The following is a 17,109-nucleotide window of genomic DNA, read 5'->3' on the forward strand; positions in this document are numbered from 1 at the left end:
TGCCTAAAGTTTACTGTAATAAGCCTTGGCCAGATTTCGATACCCTCGTGGGTATCTTCCTCAGAAGCAGTATAGTCAACTAGAGTGTTTTAAACACATTACAAAATATACATCCAAAATGGCCAGTACATTACAAAAGTGATTTGAAGTACAGTATACAGAAGAACTGAAACGCTCAAATAGCAGAAATCATGGAGTAAGTCCTTCACAAAAACAGCAAGAATTATTCCACAAGTACACTTAACGTGCGGCAGCTGTTTACGATGCCAAATAAAAGTAGCGCTGAGCACCTCACCTGCTTGGCTCTACTAGAGTGATAAATGCTCAAAGGATGAAATACGTAATTGAAGCAGTAATACATCAGTATATTATACATTTAAGGGTTTGAATAGAACAAATTGTATTTAGTTCTAAGCGAGGACATTGTTAGTGGGAATACGAAAGGAGTAAAATAATATTTCAAAATAATGACTACGGCAATATGTAGCAAAACTTAATAAAATTGTTAGTTATAAAAATATGTGCTAATGAAAAATAATAAAGAATATACTAGAGCAGGATTTAAAACAAGATATTACAATATGCTAATAAGAAGAGTATTCTTGACGTAAAACCCGCATATCCAGTACATTTGATAATGAAATGCAGAGTCCGCTAAGTGAAGAGAAAAATAACGGTTCCGAAATAGAAGTGAAAAGAAACATGAGCTAGAACATCATGCTGTTGCGAGAGACGGCTTCAAAGTGTTAAAGAAGCTTATTTTTCTCAACTGTAGTACTTCATTTAAAATGACGCCATCTGGACTGATCATATGTCTAAAGATCTCAAATTCTTCCGAGACATCAAGCTGCCTCCCTTTCTTCTCTCTATGTAGAATCATCATTTCGTCTACTCCTTTTTGGTTATGTCTCATCACTAATAAATGATCCGCGAAAGCTGAATTATGAACATGTTTACCCCTCTATCCTAACAGGTGTTCCTTGTATCTTAAGCTAAATGGCCTACCGCTCTCTCCAGCATATAACACCAGACATATACCGCAAGCCGTTTTGTAAACTGCAGAGCAACGTAAAGGTTCATTTGATGCTTTTAAATTATGGATTAAATTTTTTCGTGAACTGTCGATTGTAGCGAAAGCAACATCATGTCTATATTTCTTAATCAACACATGCTGAATCCTATACGATACATTACCAAAATAAGCGATTGAAATAAATCTTCCTTTATCATTATCCCCATTTTTATTGTCTTCTAAAGTAGTGACTATTTTATTAGTTTTCGCTTCGTAACTTTTTCCCACTAATGAGGGCTCATAGCCGTGATTACAGGCTATTGTCTTGAGTAAATTAATTTCTTTTTTTATCTGGTGAAAAAGATGTGACTAGAGCATGACGAATAGCTGAACGAAATAAAGCTGTATTATGGGTCTGTGGATGTATCGAATCAGAAGGTGCCATTTGATCGAGACTTGTTGCTTCACGTAAAATCATCAATTATGGTTAAATTTAAAGCCAAGATTTAGTTCACGATTTGAATTTTGCAAGTCGCAAGTGAAACTAATTTTCACATGAAGATTATTAAATATTTCAAAGAGTTGGTCTACACCATCATTCCATGGCATATAATTAAAATATTACGCTCGTACTTCGAACTGGACTGAATGGCAAATACTGTAGAAGCATAACGTTTAAAAGTTTTTCTCCTAATGAATTTATAAAAAAATGTCTTATAGAATGTCCGCTAACGGATTACCCATTGCAAGACCATCTGCTTACTGAAACTTTTTCATTAAAAATCGAAGAATAACGTCGAAAAAGCAGTTAAGTTTACCATTATAAATTTTATTCTACTCACAAAACATCGTTTATAAATTGCACTATTGATAAAAGGAAATGTTTTAATACAAGATGGTAAAAACCAACTGCGTTCAACAAAAATGTGAACGAATATTCCCTGAGTGGCTTTCCAAGTTCTACAATGGATCGAAGGATGACCTATGCCATATCACATCTATAATCTAGGTTTAAATTAAGTTTCACAAAAGACAAAACTATCAAAAATGGTCTACAGTGACCCTCAATTATCTTTAATTACTTATCTAACTTGTCGTAAATTACAGTGGCTGATGTGGCTTCTCAATAACTATATAACAGAAAAATCATCGCGTTTCGGATTTTTACTTCAAGTGGCAAATGTGAACACCATGAGCTTTAATTGACGATCGACACTAGTATTATGCAAAAAGGGGGTGTAACAGATGAGACTTCTGCAGTTCTGAGTGAAGCTTTATGCGCTGTTATGCGGCATCGCGTGTGTTCAATCCCTTGTCGGTGTTCGTCAGGGGGCGGCGGACAGCACAGCTCCGCTCACCTCGCCGTCTCGGAAGCCACTCTTTCCTAACTTCTCCTTACTACAATTTACCGAAGTTGGTTTAAAAAAAACTATCTGGCTCAGTTTTTATCTGACCAATCAGGGTCTCAATGTTAACCTTAAGCTCCGCCTACAAAAATTCTGTCCATCCAATGAGAAACGTTATACTTTTCGTGGTGGGGCAATGTTTTTTAAAGTTTGCAACGTAACAGAGACACGAAATAGTCTCACGCTAAAACTTGCAGCTGGTGTGGTCCTTTTTGTGTTATCGTAATCTATACTGTTCTACTGGAGGGCTCTAGCTTTTAACATTGGCTGGGGGGTGGTCCTGACGTCACAGAGACGCGAAAAAGTCTCACGCTAAAACTTGCGGGTGGTGTGGTCCTAGCGGTTAGCTGGCGACGTGGGTGTCCGTCCGTCCCTTATCGTAGGGCCTTCCAGCTTAACACGGTTCTGCTCTCGGCTTCTGTTCTCGTTTCTCCCCTTGGAACTGCGTCTGTCTCACGGTGGGAAGGTATGACATGCATTTAGGCATTCTTGTGTTAATCTGTGGTATTCCATTTGCTCACTCGTTACTCGTATTACTTTGGTTAATTTAATGTCACGATTTATTCGGAGCTATGTGACATGCTACTGGATTTGCTTATCATGTCAGGGTTTTCATGGAAGGTGTTGGATTTGCCTGACACCTTACAAGGGTCCATTTTGAAAATACGTGTATGATAACGAGGAGCTGGCAAAATTGTCACAGCGTGCAGGGCATCGGGCTGTACGACTCATCGTAGCTACCTGAATGGACTACTGGGACATCAAACCCATTTCAGCTATGAAGCTGTGGTTCGAATCCTCGTCGGGTTTTTGATGTATTTTTTTTAAATGTTCTTTCCAAAGTTCCCGTCGTTTATTAGCAGCATACCATTTTGTCACAAGACGATAAATTAGAATTCGCCGTCTATAGTTCTGTGAATGACTTCTGCACCAAGTAGAGTGTAACGAACGTTTTATACACAAAGACACGTGGACTACTTCTAGCTCCACTCGTGAAGACATTTTCGAGCTCCACAACAGCCATTATTGGTCGGAGCACAACCACCACGCTTTGGGGTAAGCCTGTGGTCAGGAGTCGTTGAAGGACTCTCTTTGCGCCTTTATCTATTGCCAGAGAAGTTGAATACGCTTCTGTATCGTACGTTTCTTTGCAATACTTTTCTTGACGGGTTATAAAACGTTCAACTTTTGGGAGGTCTCAGCATGATGATGCAGCGCCACATTCTGGAACGAATTTGTATAACTGTGTAAATGAAGCATTTCCAGGGAAAAAGATTTGTACTGGAGGTCTAGTGTCCTGGCTTCCACGTTCTACAGCCCTTAATCGTCTACATTTTTATTAGTGGGGGCATTTTAAAGAACAAGTTTATAATATTCCAACCATGGACGTACATGACCTAATAGCTCGTGTGGATGCCGCTTTGGCAAAGGTGGATGCAGGTGTGTTGCGTCCTGCAAAGTATGATCCAGCGAGTGGGGAAGTATTTGCAATTAGAAGGTGGTCGCTTTCAACATACTTTCTAAAGTGAACGTTGCTCGTACGTGTACATGCTGGCCCTGCGAGCATAAGCCAGGACGTCAAACGTACAGAATGGAATTATTCTGTGTAGCACAATGTGCAGTCTAGTGTAGCCTACCTACTGTGTTCTTTGTACCGCTGGATAAAGACGATGTAAGTTTATTCACTATTATTTTCTACTGGCTTTATTTGTGTCATATTCGAAAGGAAGTAGTCGTTTACGTCTGTAAGACGTTCATATTATGTGTTACTGTAACAGTAACTAACAGAGAGAAATACACAAGATACCACATTGTTGAGGTGTAATCTGGGTACAGTTTGATGCTGTAAAAAAAAAAAAAAAAAAAGGTTTTGGCGCTAATGCGTCTCGAACATAGGCGAGTCTGCGCATCCGATCCTCGTGGTATTGCAGCGTCTCACTTAGCTAATACATCAACCGCGGTAGACGGTAAGAGTTCATCGTACCTGCTGTTGGCCACGCTGTACGCCGTTACGGCGTCGCCAAAGCCCCAGTTTGGAATAGCATTTCCATTTAACCTACTGGTAGAACTAGGTTTTGCTACATATACGAGGTGTGACAATAAAGTAATGAGACTGATTTTCCTTGCAAGATGGGGCAACTCTGCAGGCTCGCATAGGCACATTATCTTTGACCTTGGTCTATAAGCTGCTTCTAGTCCAAGCCGCTCATCGATGCATCTGCTCAGTCGTGAGTTGTGCTGCAATAAGTTAACATGTGGTTGTGTCTCTCGTCACGGAAATGGAACCGCATAATATTGCGCAACGGTATGCCATTTATTTTTGCGTAAAATTGGGTGAAAACGTGACGACAACTTACGGTAAACTTCATAAGGCTGTTGGAGAGGAGGTTATGTCAAGAGCTCAAGTTTTCGTTGGAATAAAATGTTTAGTGAAGGCAGAACGAATGTTAAAGATGAAGACCGCAGTGGATGATCATCAACTTCACAGATGGATGTCACCTAGGCCAGGGTGCTTGAGCTTGTATGATCTGATCGAAGATTGTCCGTGAAAATGATTGCAGACGAACTGAACATCAATCGATAAACGGTTCATCTAATAATAACTGAAGATCTTGGTATGAGAAAGATTTTTGCAAAAATGGTCTCTGTCAGTACAGGAATTTTTAACCTCATAACAAATTTCAGTACTACCTCAGCCACCTTATTCACCAGATGTCGCTCCGTGCGACTTTTTTCTATTTCCAAGAGTCAAAACGGTGGTCTAGGGACGCCATTTTCAAACAACACAAGGTATCCATAAAGCTGTGACGAGGTTCTTGGAGGATATTACAGAAGATGAGTTCCAGAAACGTTACATCAATGGCAGAAGCGCTGGAACTACTTTGAAGGAGACAACACTAAACTTGACTAAAACGGTAAGCAACATTTTTTTCACATCAGTCTCTTTACTTTATTGTCGCACCTCGTATTTTCGTCTTGAACTCGGATGAGGAATCGCATGCCTACCGCTTACGACACTAGTTATTACGGTAGCTAGCTTACCATTATGTACGTTTTTGTAACTTAAACACATTTCTGTATTTTGATCAGTATGAAACTGATCCAAACGATCGTAATTGAATAAGCGAATATTTGTAATCAGTGACTGTTGTGGCTTAAAAAGTTTCTTCAAAAACTTCCAGTTTATATGTGTACAAACGATACTGAGTTCCGATCTCGGTCTAAGGAGATGACTAATATAGAAGATGTCTTGGCATTGGACAGACAAGTCACACTGATAAAGAGACATTGCGATGAATATAGGCATCACATCAAGCTACACCAGGAAAAAACATTGCCGTTCCTGACAACTGTCGTGACTGAGACAGGGTATAAATCACGGACAGACCAAGAACTTCTCGGCCACCTCCATCTACTGACAATCCCTCATTAATGAAGGGGTCGATGTACTTGTAGCAAACTTATTATTCTACACAGGCATAGGATTTCAGCTTATTAGACCATGGGAAGCGGCATTCATGTCACAAAAACTTCTTCATCACTCGTAAGGAAACAAATTCAAGAAGGTCACTCCTAGGGGATGGTTCAAATGGCTCTGAGCACTATGGGACTTCTGAGGTCATCAGTCCCCTAGAACTTAGAACTACTTAAACCTAACTAACCTAAGGACATCACACACATCCATGCCAGAGGCAGGATTCGAACCTACGACCGTAGCGGTCGCGCGGTTCCAGACTGTGGCGCCTATAGCCGCTCGACCACTCCGGCCGGCCTCCTAGGGGAGCTCACTACTACGGGGACTCCTTTGTTGTGCAGATGGCTGAGTGTCAATGCCCCCTGCAATCACATTATTGTCCCGTCTCATAATACCTGCCCTTTTCTAGCGAACCATCCGAGCGAGGCAGCGCAGCTATCGGTACACTGGACTCGAATTCTGGAGGATGGTAGGTCAAACACTAATCCTACAATCTACATTTAGGTTTTTCTTCATTTTCCTAAATCGCCCCATGCAAGTGGCAGGGTGTTTCCTTTGTAACGAACACTATCGATTTTCTTTCCCATGCTCAGCCTGTAAACGAGCTTGTTGTCGATGAGACGTTAAGTTATAAATCTTCCTTCCTCTTTCCAGTAAAAAGAAGGTAAAATTTGGAGAACTACTAGAACTCTCTACAATTGCACCTGACGACGACAAGCAGCTGCCGCGTGGAAGTATTGTGCAGTTTTCCCGACACAATTAGACTCAATACACGAGTGCTTACAGAACTAACGTTCGACACAACTTCGATAATGTCATTGTTGCAACAGTCAATCTCAAAGTGAGTGGACTCATTGCAGTTCAAAATTATTTCCTACATACTGAAAGGTTTGGAATTGGTTGGTGATGTAAAGAGCATGTCAAGAGTTTTTCCTTGGCGAAACCTCACCACATTGTTTTCCTAGTATGGAAATCATGTAATGGTTAAACGCAGAAAGCTTTAATGACGAGATAGAGACTTCTTGAATAATCCGCCGTCTCTAGTACCTGGTGACGTTAATTGTTCGTAACAAAATTACTTGTAGAACAATGCGACCGTCTTTTCTGCATCACGCAATGATAAACAGCAGACTCTTGACCCCAATTTTTATTATGTGGTTAACCTGAAGCTGATACGTTTTGAAAGGAATTATGTCGAAGGAAAATAAAAATTTCGATTGAGACATTTCTGTTTATGACTGAGACCTGCCGATATATTATTTACGTATCTATTCTAGAAACATAAGGGCTGAGTGTCAGTGCCCCCTGCAATCACATTACTGTCCCGTCTCCTAGTACCTGCGCTTTTGTAGCGAACCAACGGAGCGAGTTAGCGCAGCTATCAGTACACTGGACTCGCATTCTGGAGGTCGGTGGGTCAAATCCCAATCCCGCAATCTAGATTTAGGTTTTCCTTCATGTTCTTAAAACGCCCCATGCAAGTGACGGGGTGTTTCCTTTGTAACGAATACTACCGATTTCCTTTCCAATTTTACGCCTTTAAACGATCTTGTTGTCGATGTGACGTTAAATTCTAAATCTTCCTTCCTCCTTCCCTCCTTACTATAGCCAATTTCTGAGTATTATGTCTCAAGTAACTAATATCGATTTTGTGAAATTCACTCCTAAATTTTTCGCAATTTATTTCGACGTATAACTGAGAAACAGTCGATGACAGACGTATTTTATTTTTGGTACAGGTGTCTGTTGTACTATTTATTTGATCGTAGTGATTATTAAGTTTCACGCCAAGATAGTTTCGGCGTTTTTGTCATTATCAATCGAACCTTTGCAAATAGGAACAGCACAGTTCCCTATGTCTATTTTAGTTTCCGTGCCTACGTACGGCTTCTTATGCATACGTATTAGCTGGTACAGGGTGTTTCAAAAATGACCGGTATATTTGAAACGGCAATAAAAACTAAACGAGCAGCGATAGAAATACACCGTTTGTTGCAATATGCTTGGGACAACAGTACATTTTCAGGCAGACAAACTTTCGAAATTACAGTAGTTACAATTTTCAACAACAGATGGCGCTGCGGTCTGGGAAACTCTATAGTACGATATTTTCCACATATCCACTATGCGTAGCAATAATATGGCGTAGTCTCTGAATGAAATTACCCGAAACCTTTGACAACGTGTCTGGCGGAATGACTTCACATGCAGATGAGATGTACTGCTTCAGCTGTTCAATTGTTTCTGGACTCTGGCGGTACACCTGGTCTTTCAAGTGTCCCCACAGAAAGAAGTCACAGGGGTTCATGTCTGGCGAATAGGGAGGCCAATCCACGCCGCCTCCTGTATGTTTCGGATAGCCCAAAGCAATCACACGATCATCGAAATATTCATTCAGGAAATTAAAGACGTCGGCCGTGCGATGCGGCCGGGCACCATCTTGCATAAACCACGAGGTGTTCGCAGTGTCGTCTAAGGCAGTTTGTACCGCCACAAATTCACGAAGAGTGTCCAGATAGCGTGATGCAGTAATCGTTTCGGATCTGAAAAATGGGCCAATGATTCCTTTGGAAGAAATGGCGGCCCAGACCAGTACTTTTTGAGGATGCAGGGACGATGGGACTGCAACATGGGGCTTTTCGGTTCCCCATATGCGCCAGTTCTGTTTATTGACGAAGCCGTCCAGGTAAAAATAAGCTTCGGCAGTAAACCAAATGCTGCCCACATGCATATCGCCGTCATCAATCCTGTGCACTATATCGTTAGCGAATGTCTCTCGTGCAGCAATGGTAGCGGCGCTGAGGGGTTGCCGCGTTTGAATTTTGTATGGATAGAGGTGTAAACGCTGGCGCATGAGACGATACGTGGACGTTGGCGTCATTTGGACCGCAGCTGCAACACGACGAACGGAAACCCGAGGCCGCTGTTGGATCACCTGCTGCACTAGCTGCGCGTTGCCCTCTGTGGTTGCCGTACGCGGTCGCCCTACCTTTCCAGCACGTTCATCCGTCACATTCCCAGTCCGTTGAAATTTTTCAAACAGATCCTTTATTGTATCGCTTTTCGGTCCTTTGGTTACATTAAACCTCCGTTGAAAACTTCGTCTTGTTGCAACAACACTGTGTTCTAGGCGGTGGAATTCCAACACCAGAAAAATCCTCTGTTCTAAGGAATAAACCATGTTGTCTACAGCACACTTGCACGTTGTGAACAGCACACGCTTACAGCAGAAAGACGACGTACAGAATGGCGCACCCACAGACTGCGTTGTCTTCTATATCTTTCACATCACTTGCAGCGCCATCTGTTGTTGAAAATTGTAACTACTGTAATTTCGAAAGTTTGTCTGCCTGAAAATGTACTGTTGTCCCAAGCATATTGCAACAAACGGTGTATTTCTATCGCTGCTCGTTTAGTTTTTATTGCCGTTTCAAATATACCGGTCATTTTTGAAACACCCTGTATGTCGCGGTACATACTGCATCTTTGAGCGAATGTGTCAGTTGTTACGGCCACATTATTTATATGTACTGTTACTTATGCGGTCTTCGTAAAATTATTTTTGGCGGGATTTTGACAGCTCTGGATCCAGCAATGCCGTTGTTTTGCATTACAAATCATATTTTGTGGAAAGTCAGTGATAACGTTCATTCGTTAAATTCTTAGAGTTAATATTTCGTGTTTTTACCATACATAAATAACAAACGTTGTATTGTTTAGTGTTTGTCGTGATGATTTACCATTTTTACAATATAATGTCAGGATAATTTTTCAGGCATTTTCTATGTTCAAAATCTGTTTGATCATTAAGGATGTCCTCTTGACAGTGGCAAAAAACGCGGAAACGAGCTCGTTCTGTAACTTTGTAATTACTACGAGTAAGTAAATGAATGTAGAGCAGCATCGTATACCGAAAATAAAACATGTTGCTACGTGTAAATTAAAGATTGAGGGGGAACAAAGGAAAGGAATTACTGATGCATCAAGACAGTATGCGGAGTCAGCCGTGACGAGTAAAAAGTTTGTACCGGACCAGGACTTGACCCCGGATCTCCTGCTTACTAGGCAGGTGCATTAACCACTGCGCCATCCGGGAGACCGTTTTAGCACATCAGCGCGGAATATTTCGGCACACGTGACTGCCGTTCCACATTCCCACCGAGCGCCACCCATCCACAGCCCCTTTCCATTTCATCCATGCTCTCTACTCGGAGATTCCCGCAGGAGGTCGGAAGCATTTGTGCAACTGCACTGAAGAAGGTGGATCTATTGTCCATCTAGGCGAATCAGTTATATAACTGCGTGGTGGCTGTTCTTTCGGACATGTGATACAATGCAGCATCAGAATAAGGCTGAACGTCCGTATTAGGTTATGTCACGACCAGCACTGTAAGTTCGTATACTGAAAGAAACTGCTTCTTCATCCTTCTTTGAAATACACTGGAATTGTAGTTCTATCCAGAACAGTCGCTACTTTCAGTGGGTTTATGAACTATTCTCAGCGGTGAATGGTAAAATATGTGCCTGCCAGTATTAATGAGGTAAAATGGATTTAAATTGAAGACCTATTACCGATTCCACGAAATCAGAGGAAAGTCAGGTAAATCTAAAATAATAATGTTTATCAAATACTCCGCAGTGTAACTGTCGTAGCGGTGCGAGTACACCTCATTATACTGAACTGGACATTTCATTCTAAAGGTTAAGGTGATTTCACAGTTTCGATAACTTTAAGTTAATTTCGTCATGACATATGAAGTTCTGTGATCGGTCGCATTCGAAATAATGTTCCCATCGTAAAGTGATGTGTTCCAGCGTTTCCGATATTATCACAAGTAGCCTACATCAGGATGAATTAAGCAAATGAAGCGACCCAGAATAAATCCGGGCAACAACTCTGGAAATTTTATTTTCACAACTCCGTCTTGATCACACAGATTTCTTTACACTTTATTACCGGTTTCGGATTACCACCATATTCCGATCGTTAAAACATGTACTCTCATGTTTAACTTGACAATGATTTTTTCACCAGACTATTTTAACGATCTGAAGATGGTGGTAAGCCGGAACCGGAAATAAAGTGTAAAGAAATCTGTGTGATCAAGACGAAATGGTTCAAATGGCTCTGAGCACTATGCGACTTAACTTCTGAGGTCATCAGTCGCCTAGAACTTATAACTAATTAAAGCTAACTAACCTAAGGACATCACACACATCCATGCCCGAGGCAGGATTCGAACCTGCGACCGTAGCGGTCGCTCGGTTCCAGACTGCAGCGCCTACAACCGCACGACCACTCCAGCCGGCTGATCAAGACGGACTTGTGAAAATAAAAGTACCAAAAATAAAATGATTGCGGACTCATTTACAGACTTCATGAGTTCAATTGATAACTCTGCAAATGTTGCAAAATCAAAATATATTTATTAATGTACCGGGTGATCAAAAAGTCAGTATAAATTTGAAAACTTAATAAACCACGGAATATTGTAGACAGAGAGGAAAAATTGATACACATGCTTGGAATGACATGAGGTTTTATTAGAACAAAAAAAACCACCCCATATGGCTAGATGCGTAAAAGATCTCTTGAGCACGTCGTTTGGTGATGATCGTGTGCTCAGCCGCCACTTTCGTCATGCTTGGCCCCCCAGGTCCCCAGACCTCAGTCCGTGCGATTATTGGCTTTGAGGTTACCTGAAGTCGAAACTGTACCGTGATCGACCGACATCTCTAGGGATGCTGAAAGACAACAGCTGACGCCAATGCCTCACCATAACTCCGGACATGCTTTACAGTGCTGTTCACAACATTATTCCTCGACTACAGTTATTCTGAAGAATGATGGTGGACATATTGAGCATTTCCTGTAAAGAACATCATCTTTGCTTTGTCTTACTTAGTTATGCTAATGATTGCTATTCTGATCAGATGAAGCGCCATCTGTCGGACATTTTTTGAACTTGTATATTTTTTTGGTTCTAATAAAACCCCATATCATTCCAAGCATGTGTGTCAATTTGGACCTCTCTATCTACATTATTATGCTAATGATTGCTATTCTGATCAGATGAAGCGCCATCTGTCGGACATTTTTTGAACTTGTATATTTTTTTGGTTCTAATAAAACCCCATATCATTCCAAGCATGTGTGTCAATTTGGACCTCTCTATCTACATTATTCCGTGAATTATTCAGTTTTCAAATTTATACTGACTTTTTGATCACCCGGCATTAATATGTATTTATACACTCCTGGAAATTGAAATAAGAACACCGTGAATTCATTGCCCCAGGAAGGGGAAACGTTATTGACACATTCCTGGGGTCAGATACATCACATGATCACACTGACAGAACCACAGGCACATAGACACAGGCAACAGAGCATGCACAATGTCGGCACTAGTACAGTGTATATCCACCTTTCGCAGCAATGCAGGCTGCTATTCTCCCATGGAGACGATCGTAGAGATGCTGGATGTAGTCCTGTGGAACGGCTTGCCATGCCATTTCCACCTGGCGCCTCAGTTGGACCAGCGTTCGTGCTGGACGTGCAGACCGCGTGAGACGACACTTCATCCAGTCCCAAACATGCTCAATGGGGGACAGATCCGGAGATCTTGCTGGCCAGGGTAGTTGACTTACACCTTCTAGAGCACGTTGGGTGGCACGGGATGCATGCGGACGTGCATTGTCCTGTTGGAACAGCAAGTTCCCTTGCCGGTCTAGGAATGGTAGAACGATGGGTTCGATGACGGTTTGGATGTACCGTGCACTATTCAGTGTCCCCTCGACGATCACCAGTGGTGTACGGCCAGTGTAGGAGATCGCTCCCCACACCATGATGCCGGGTGTTGGCCCTGTGTGCCTCGGTCGTATGCAGTCCTGATTGTGGCGCTCACCTGCACGGCGCCAAACACGCATACGACCATCATTGGCACCAAGGCAGAAGCGACTCTCATCGCTGAAGACGACACGTCTCCATTCGTCCCTCCATTCACGCCTGTCGCGACACCACTGGAGGCGGACTGCACGATGTTGGGGCGTGAGCGGAAGCCGGCCTAACGGTGTGCGGGACCGTAGCCCAGCTTCATGGAGACGGTTGCGAATGGTCCTCGCCGATACCCCAGAAGCAACAGTGTCCCTAATTTGCTGGGAAGTGGCGGTGCGGTCCCCTACGGCACTGCATAGGATCCTACGGTCTTGGCGTGCATCCGTGCGTCGCTGCGGTCCGGTCCCAGGTCGACGGGCACGTGCACCTTCCGCCGACCACTGGCGACAACATCGATGTACTGTGGAGACCTCACGCCCCACGTGTTGAGCAATTCGGCGGTACGTCCACCCGGCCTCCCGCATGCCCACTATACGCCCTCGCTCAAAGTCCGTCAACTGCACATACGGTTCACGTCCACGCTGTCGCGGCATGCTACCAGTGTTAAAGACTGCGATGGAGCTCCGTATGCCACGGCAAACTGGCTGACACTGACGGCGGCGGTGCACAAATGCTGCGCAGCTAGCGCCATTCGACGGCCAACACCGCGGTTCCTGGTGTGTCCGCTGTGCCGTGCGTGTGATCATTGCTTGTACAGCCCTCTCGCAGTGTCCGGAGCAAGTATGGTGGGTCTGACACACCGGTGTCAATGTGTTCTTTTTTCCATTTCCAGGAGTGTATATTAATATATATTTATTAATTTACTTATTACTTTGCCAGCACTGTTGCTCTTCACTTATGCTGTGTCCTGGCTCACTTGATGATATTGAGATGTGTCTCTTTGCCTCTCAGGTTGGAATCTACGCGCACCCCATCTTCAGTGAGGAGGGTGACTACCCTCCGGTGATGCGGCAGAGGGTGGACGCCAATAGTGCAGCAGAGGGAAGACCACGCTCCCGGCTGCCCTCCTTCACCAGTGAGGAAGTCGCTTACATCAGGGGTGAGTGTCCACTCGGGAGCCCCGTTTGCGGAGCACACAGTGACACTGTGTGCCGGAGCTTACTTTCTGCCATTCCTTTGCAGGAGAATATTTCTCAAAGAGCAAGTGTCAGCAGATCGCCGCTACACATGAAGAATTGTCCATTGCAGGTCCAAGTTAACTGTAACTAATACAGGTATAAATGATCTGAACTGTAGAAAGTATAGTCAAATTTTTACTTATCTTTTTTAAACATAAATCCCCCTTTCATATTTGTTGGTTTGTTTGCTGGTAGACTGTACTCTCTCATCACAGTACCGTGGCACAACAACAAAATATATCAGCCGACTGATACGGTGGAGTTTCATAAGGCAATTCGTTTTCTGGATTTGATGGGAAATATCACTGAAAAAATTCATGCTAACACGCTCTAAGCGAAGAATAGTGTGTGTACTGAATGGAAAGTCGGCTGTTGTCCATGATCGAGAATTCTGTGCACATGCGCAAAGCATGCCATATGAAATCGAGTAAACAGCTGTGTCTGAAGCCAAAGACGAAAGGATACTTTCTGTATGTTTAATTAATTATGGATTTTAGCTGCTGGGCTTACCTACAAGTAAACAGTTGTTTGAAGCACTGTTAAAGTTCGAAGTATATAACCAGCAGTAATAACAGAAAAACCACCCAGGAGAGTACCGAACGTTAACCACAAAGTGCTTGACAGCCGATTTTCTTGTTATAAACAACAAAAGCTCACTAAATTGTAAAAATAGTTTGTGTAAATGAAGGAAAGCAACATAAATTCCTAAAGTTAATTTTACGGTAGAAGTTCCCCTTTTCCTTTAAAAAGTAGAAACGTCTTCGATACAAAAGTTTTCTGGGTTTGGTACAGCGTCATAATGTATAAAACTACTGTTGCTGGAGAAAAACCAACGTTTCGGCCACTGTTGCAACGGCCTTCCTCTGGGTCTACTGGTAAGTTCTAGCTATGCGGTGTCCCTTATATTTTGTTGTTACTGTTCATTGCGCATGCCATTACGTGATAATTTTAAAAGGATAGATCCTTTCATTAGTCACTGAAGGAAGAAGGAGAGGTAATTTGTTGTGGTAAGGTCTTATGAGAGCAAACTGCTGAGGTCACCGGTCCCTAAGCCTACACACTACTTAATCTATCTTAAACTAACTTAAGCTATGGACAACACACACATACACATGCCCGAGGCACGACTCGAATCTTCGACGGGGGGAGCCGCAGGGACCGTGACAAAGCGCCCTAGAAGGTGAGGGAACTTTATTTTAGTAGGTTATTGCGGTGGAGGGAGAGCGTTACCTCTGTTGTCTATTGGCACTTGTGTTATGTGCCATGACTGGTGGTGACCGTCGAATGAGAAGTTGGCTCCTGTTTTTCAAATGCTGGACGTCGGCGGCGCGGCGGCAGTTACTCGCCGGTAGTACTCGCGCCTCATGTTGACAGTGCGGTCTGTTGGTCTGTGATTGCTGGCACCCAAGATGGGGCCAGCCTGATTCCTTCCTCTCTATTCATATTCTAACCGCCCCCGGTAACTGAGTGGAAGCCGGCACGGTATCTCAGCGTGTTCGGTCAGAGGGCTGCGTGCTCTGTGTAACAAAAAAAAAAAAGAGTCAAAGAATCAACTATCAACTTGAACAGATGTCTTGTGACGTCCGCCCAGACCAAACGCAACGAACAATATCGAACAAAAAGAATTAAAAAAAAAAAAAAAAAAGGTGGTCAGCGTGACAGCGCCCGGGTTCGATTCGCGGCCGAATCGGAGATTTTCTCCGCTAACGGACTGGGTGTTGTGTTGTCCTAATCATCATCATTTCATCCCCATCGACTCGCAAGCTACCGAAGTGGCGTCAAATGGGAAGACGTGCATCCGGCGAACGGTCTACCCGACGGGAGGCCCTAGTCACACTTTTCCAGTTTTATTCATATTCTTAGGGTGTTTAAGTATTTCGATGGCCTCTCTGATTTTGCGTTTCGTCATATCCGGTTGCTTGGACAACTCACAGGCTTCGCTGTATTTTATTTCTTTACCGCAATCTTACTGATGTTCTGCCACTGCAGATTTGTTGTGTTGCCCGAGACGAATATAGCGCTCGTGTTCCCTAATGCGTGTTGCTATTGGCCTGCCAGTCTCGCCGTTGTATGCATCTCCACATTCGCATTCCACCTTGCACACGCCTTAAGTGTGTAATGCTTCCACCTTGTCCCTAGTGGAGCCTAGCACGTCCTGGATCCTGCGACCGACTACTGTAGAAGACAGGCTACACCCCAACCCAGTGAAGGTGTTGGCGAAATGGTTCAAATGGCTCTGAGCACTATGGGACTTAACATCTATGGTCATCAGTCCCCTAGAACTTAGAACTACTTAAACCTAATGAACCTAAGTAAATCACACAACACCCAGTCATCACGAGGCAGAGAAAATCCCTGACCCCGCCGGGAATCGAACCCGGGAACCCGGGCGTGGGAAGCGAGAACGCTACCGCACGACCACGAGCTGCGGACTGGCCTATTCGGTCAGTAACATTTTTCACATAAGGTAAGTGCACTGTTGGCTGCAGTTTCTCTGTTTCTTGCTCATCTTATATTCATCGAGAGGGCTGTGTGGATCGATTTATGGCTGTAGCCACTGGCTGTAAATCAGTGGGCACAGAAAAAGGCCGCTGGAACTGTAGCCGAAACGTTGGTTTTTCTCCAGAAGCAGTAGATTTATACATTATGACGCGGTACCATGCCCAGAAAACTTTTATGTCGACTGACTGACCGCGGAAGCCTACGAAGTTATAGAAATGACTTGTTTCGCACTTGCGTGTTTTCTTCACTACTGTGCACATTGAGGTGTACATTGGGGTGGTGATACGCACTTATACAGATGACGACTGTATCGGGTACACAAGTTGTAAAAGGGCAGTGCATTGTTGGAGCTGTCGTTTGTACTGAGGTTTCCGACGTGATTATGGCTCCATGACGGGTATTAACAAACTTAGAACACGGAATGCTAGTTGGAGCCAGATGTGTCGGACATTCAGTTTCGGAAATTGTTAGGGAATTGAATAATCCGAGTTTCACAGTGTCAAGTGCATGCCGAGAACACTAAATTTCAGGCATAACCACACACCACGGACTACACAGTGGCCGACGGCATTCATTTAACGGCGTTCCCCAAAGGAGTGTTATAGGCCCTCTACTGTTCCTGATCGATATTAACGACATAGGAGACAATCTGAGTAGCCGTCTTAGTTTGTTTTCAGATGATGCTGTCATTTACCGTC

At 43.4% G+C, this 17,109-nt stretch overlaps 1 protein-coding gene across 1 annotated transcript in view; it reads left to right on the top strand.

The window, feature by feature from the left end:
* LOC126413083 (myrosinase 1-like) overlaps window positions 1–17,109 on the top strand; it is a 112,599-nt gene that overhangs the window by 55,990 nt on the left and 39,500 nt on the right. The window contains exon 7 of the mRNA XM_050082980.1: window positions 13,683–13,830. Coding sequence (XP_049938937.1) covers window positions 13,683–13,830 — 148 coding nt within the window. The remainder of the gene's footprint in view (window positions 1–13,682; window positions 13,831–17,109) is intronic.

The sequence above is a fragment of the Schistocerca serialis genome, chromosome 7 (genome assembly GCF_023864345.2).
Source record: "Schistocerca serialis cubense isolate TAMUIC-IGC-003099 chromosome 7, iqSchSeri2.2, whole genome shotgun sequence".
NCBI classification, from domain to species: domain Eukaryota; kingdom Metazoa; phylum Arthropoda; class Insecta; order Orthoptera; family Acrididae; genus Schistocerca; species Schistocerca serialis.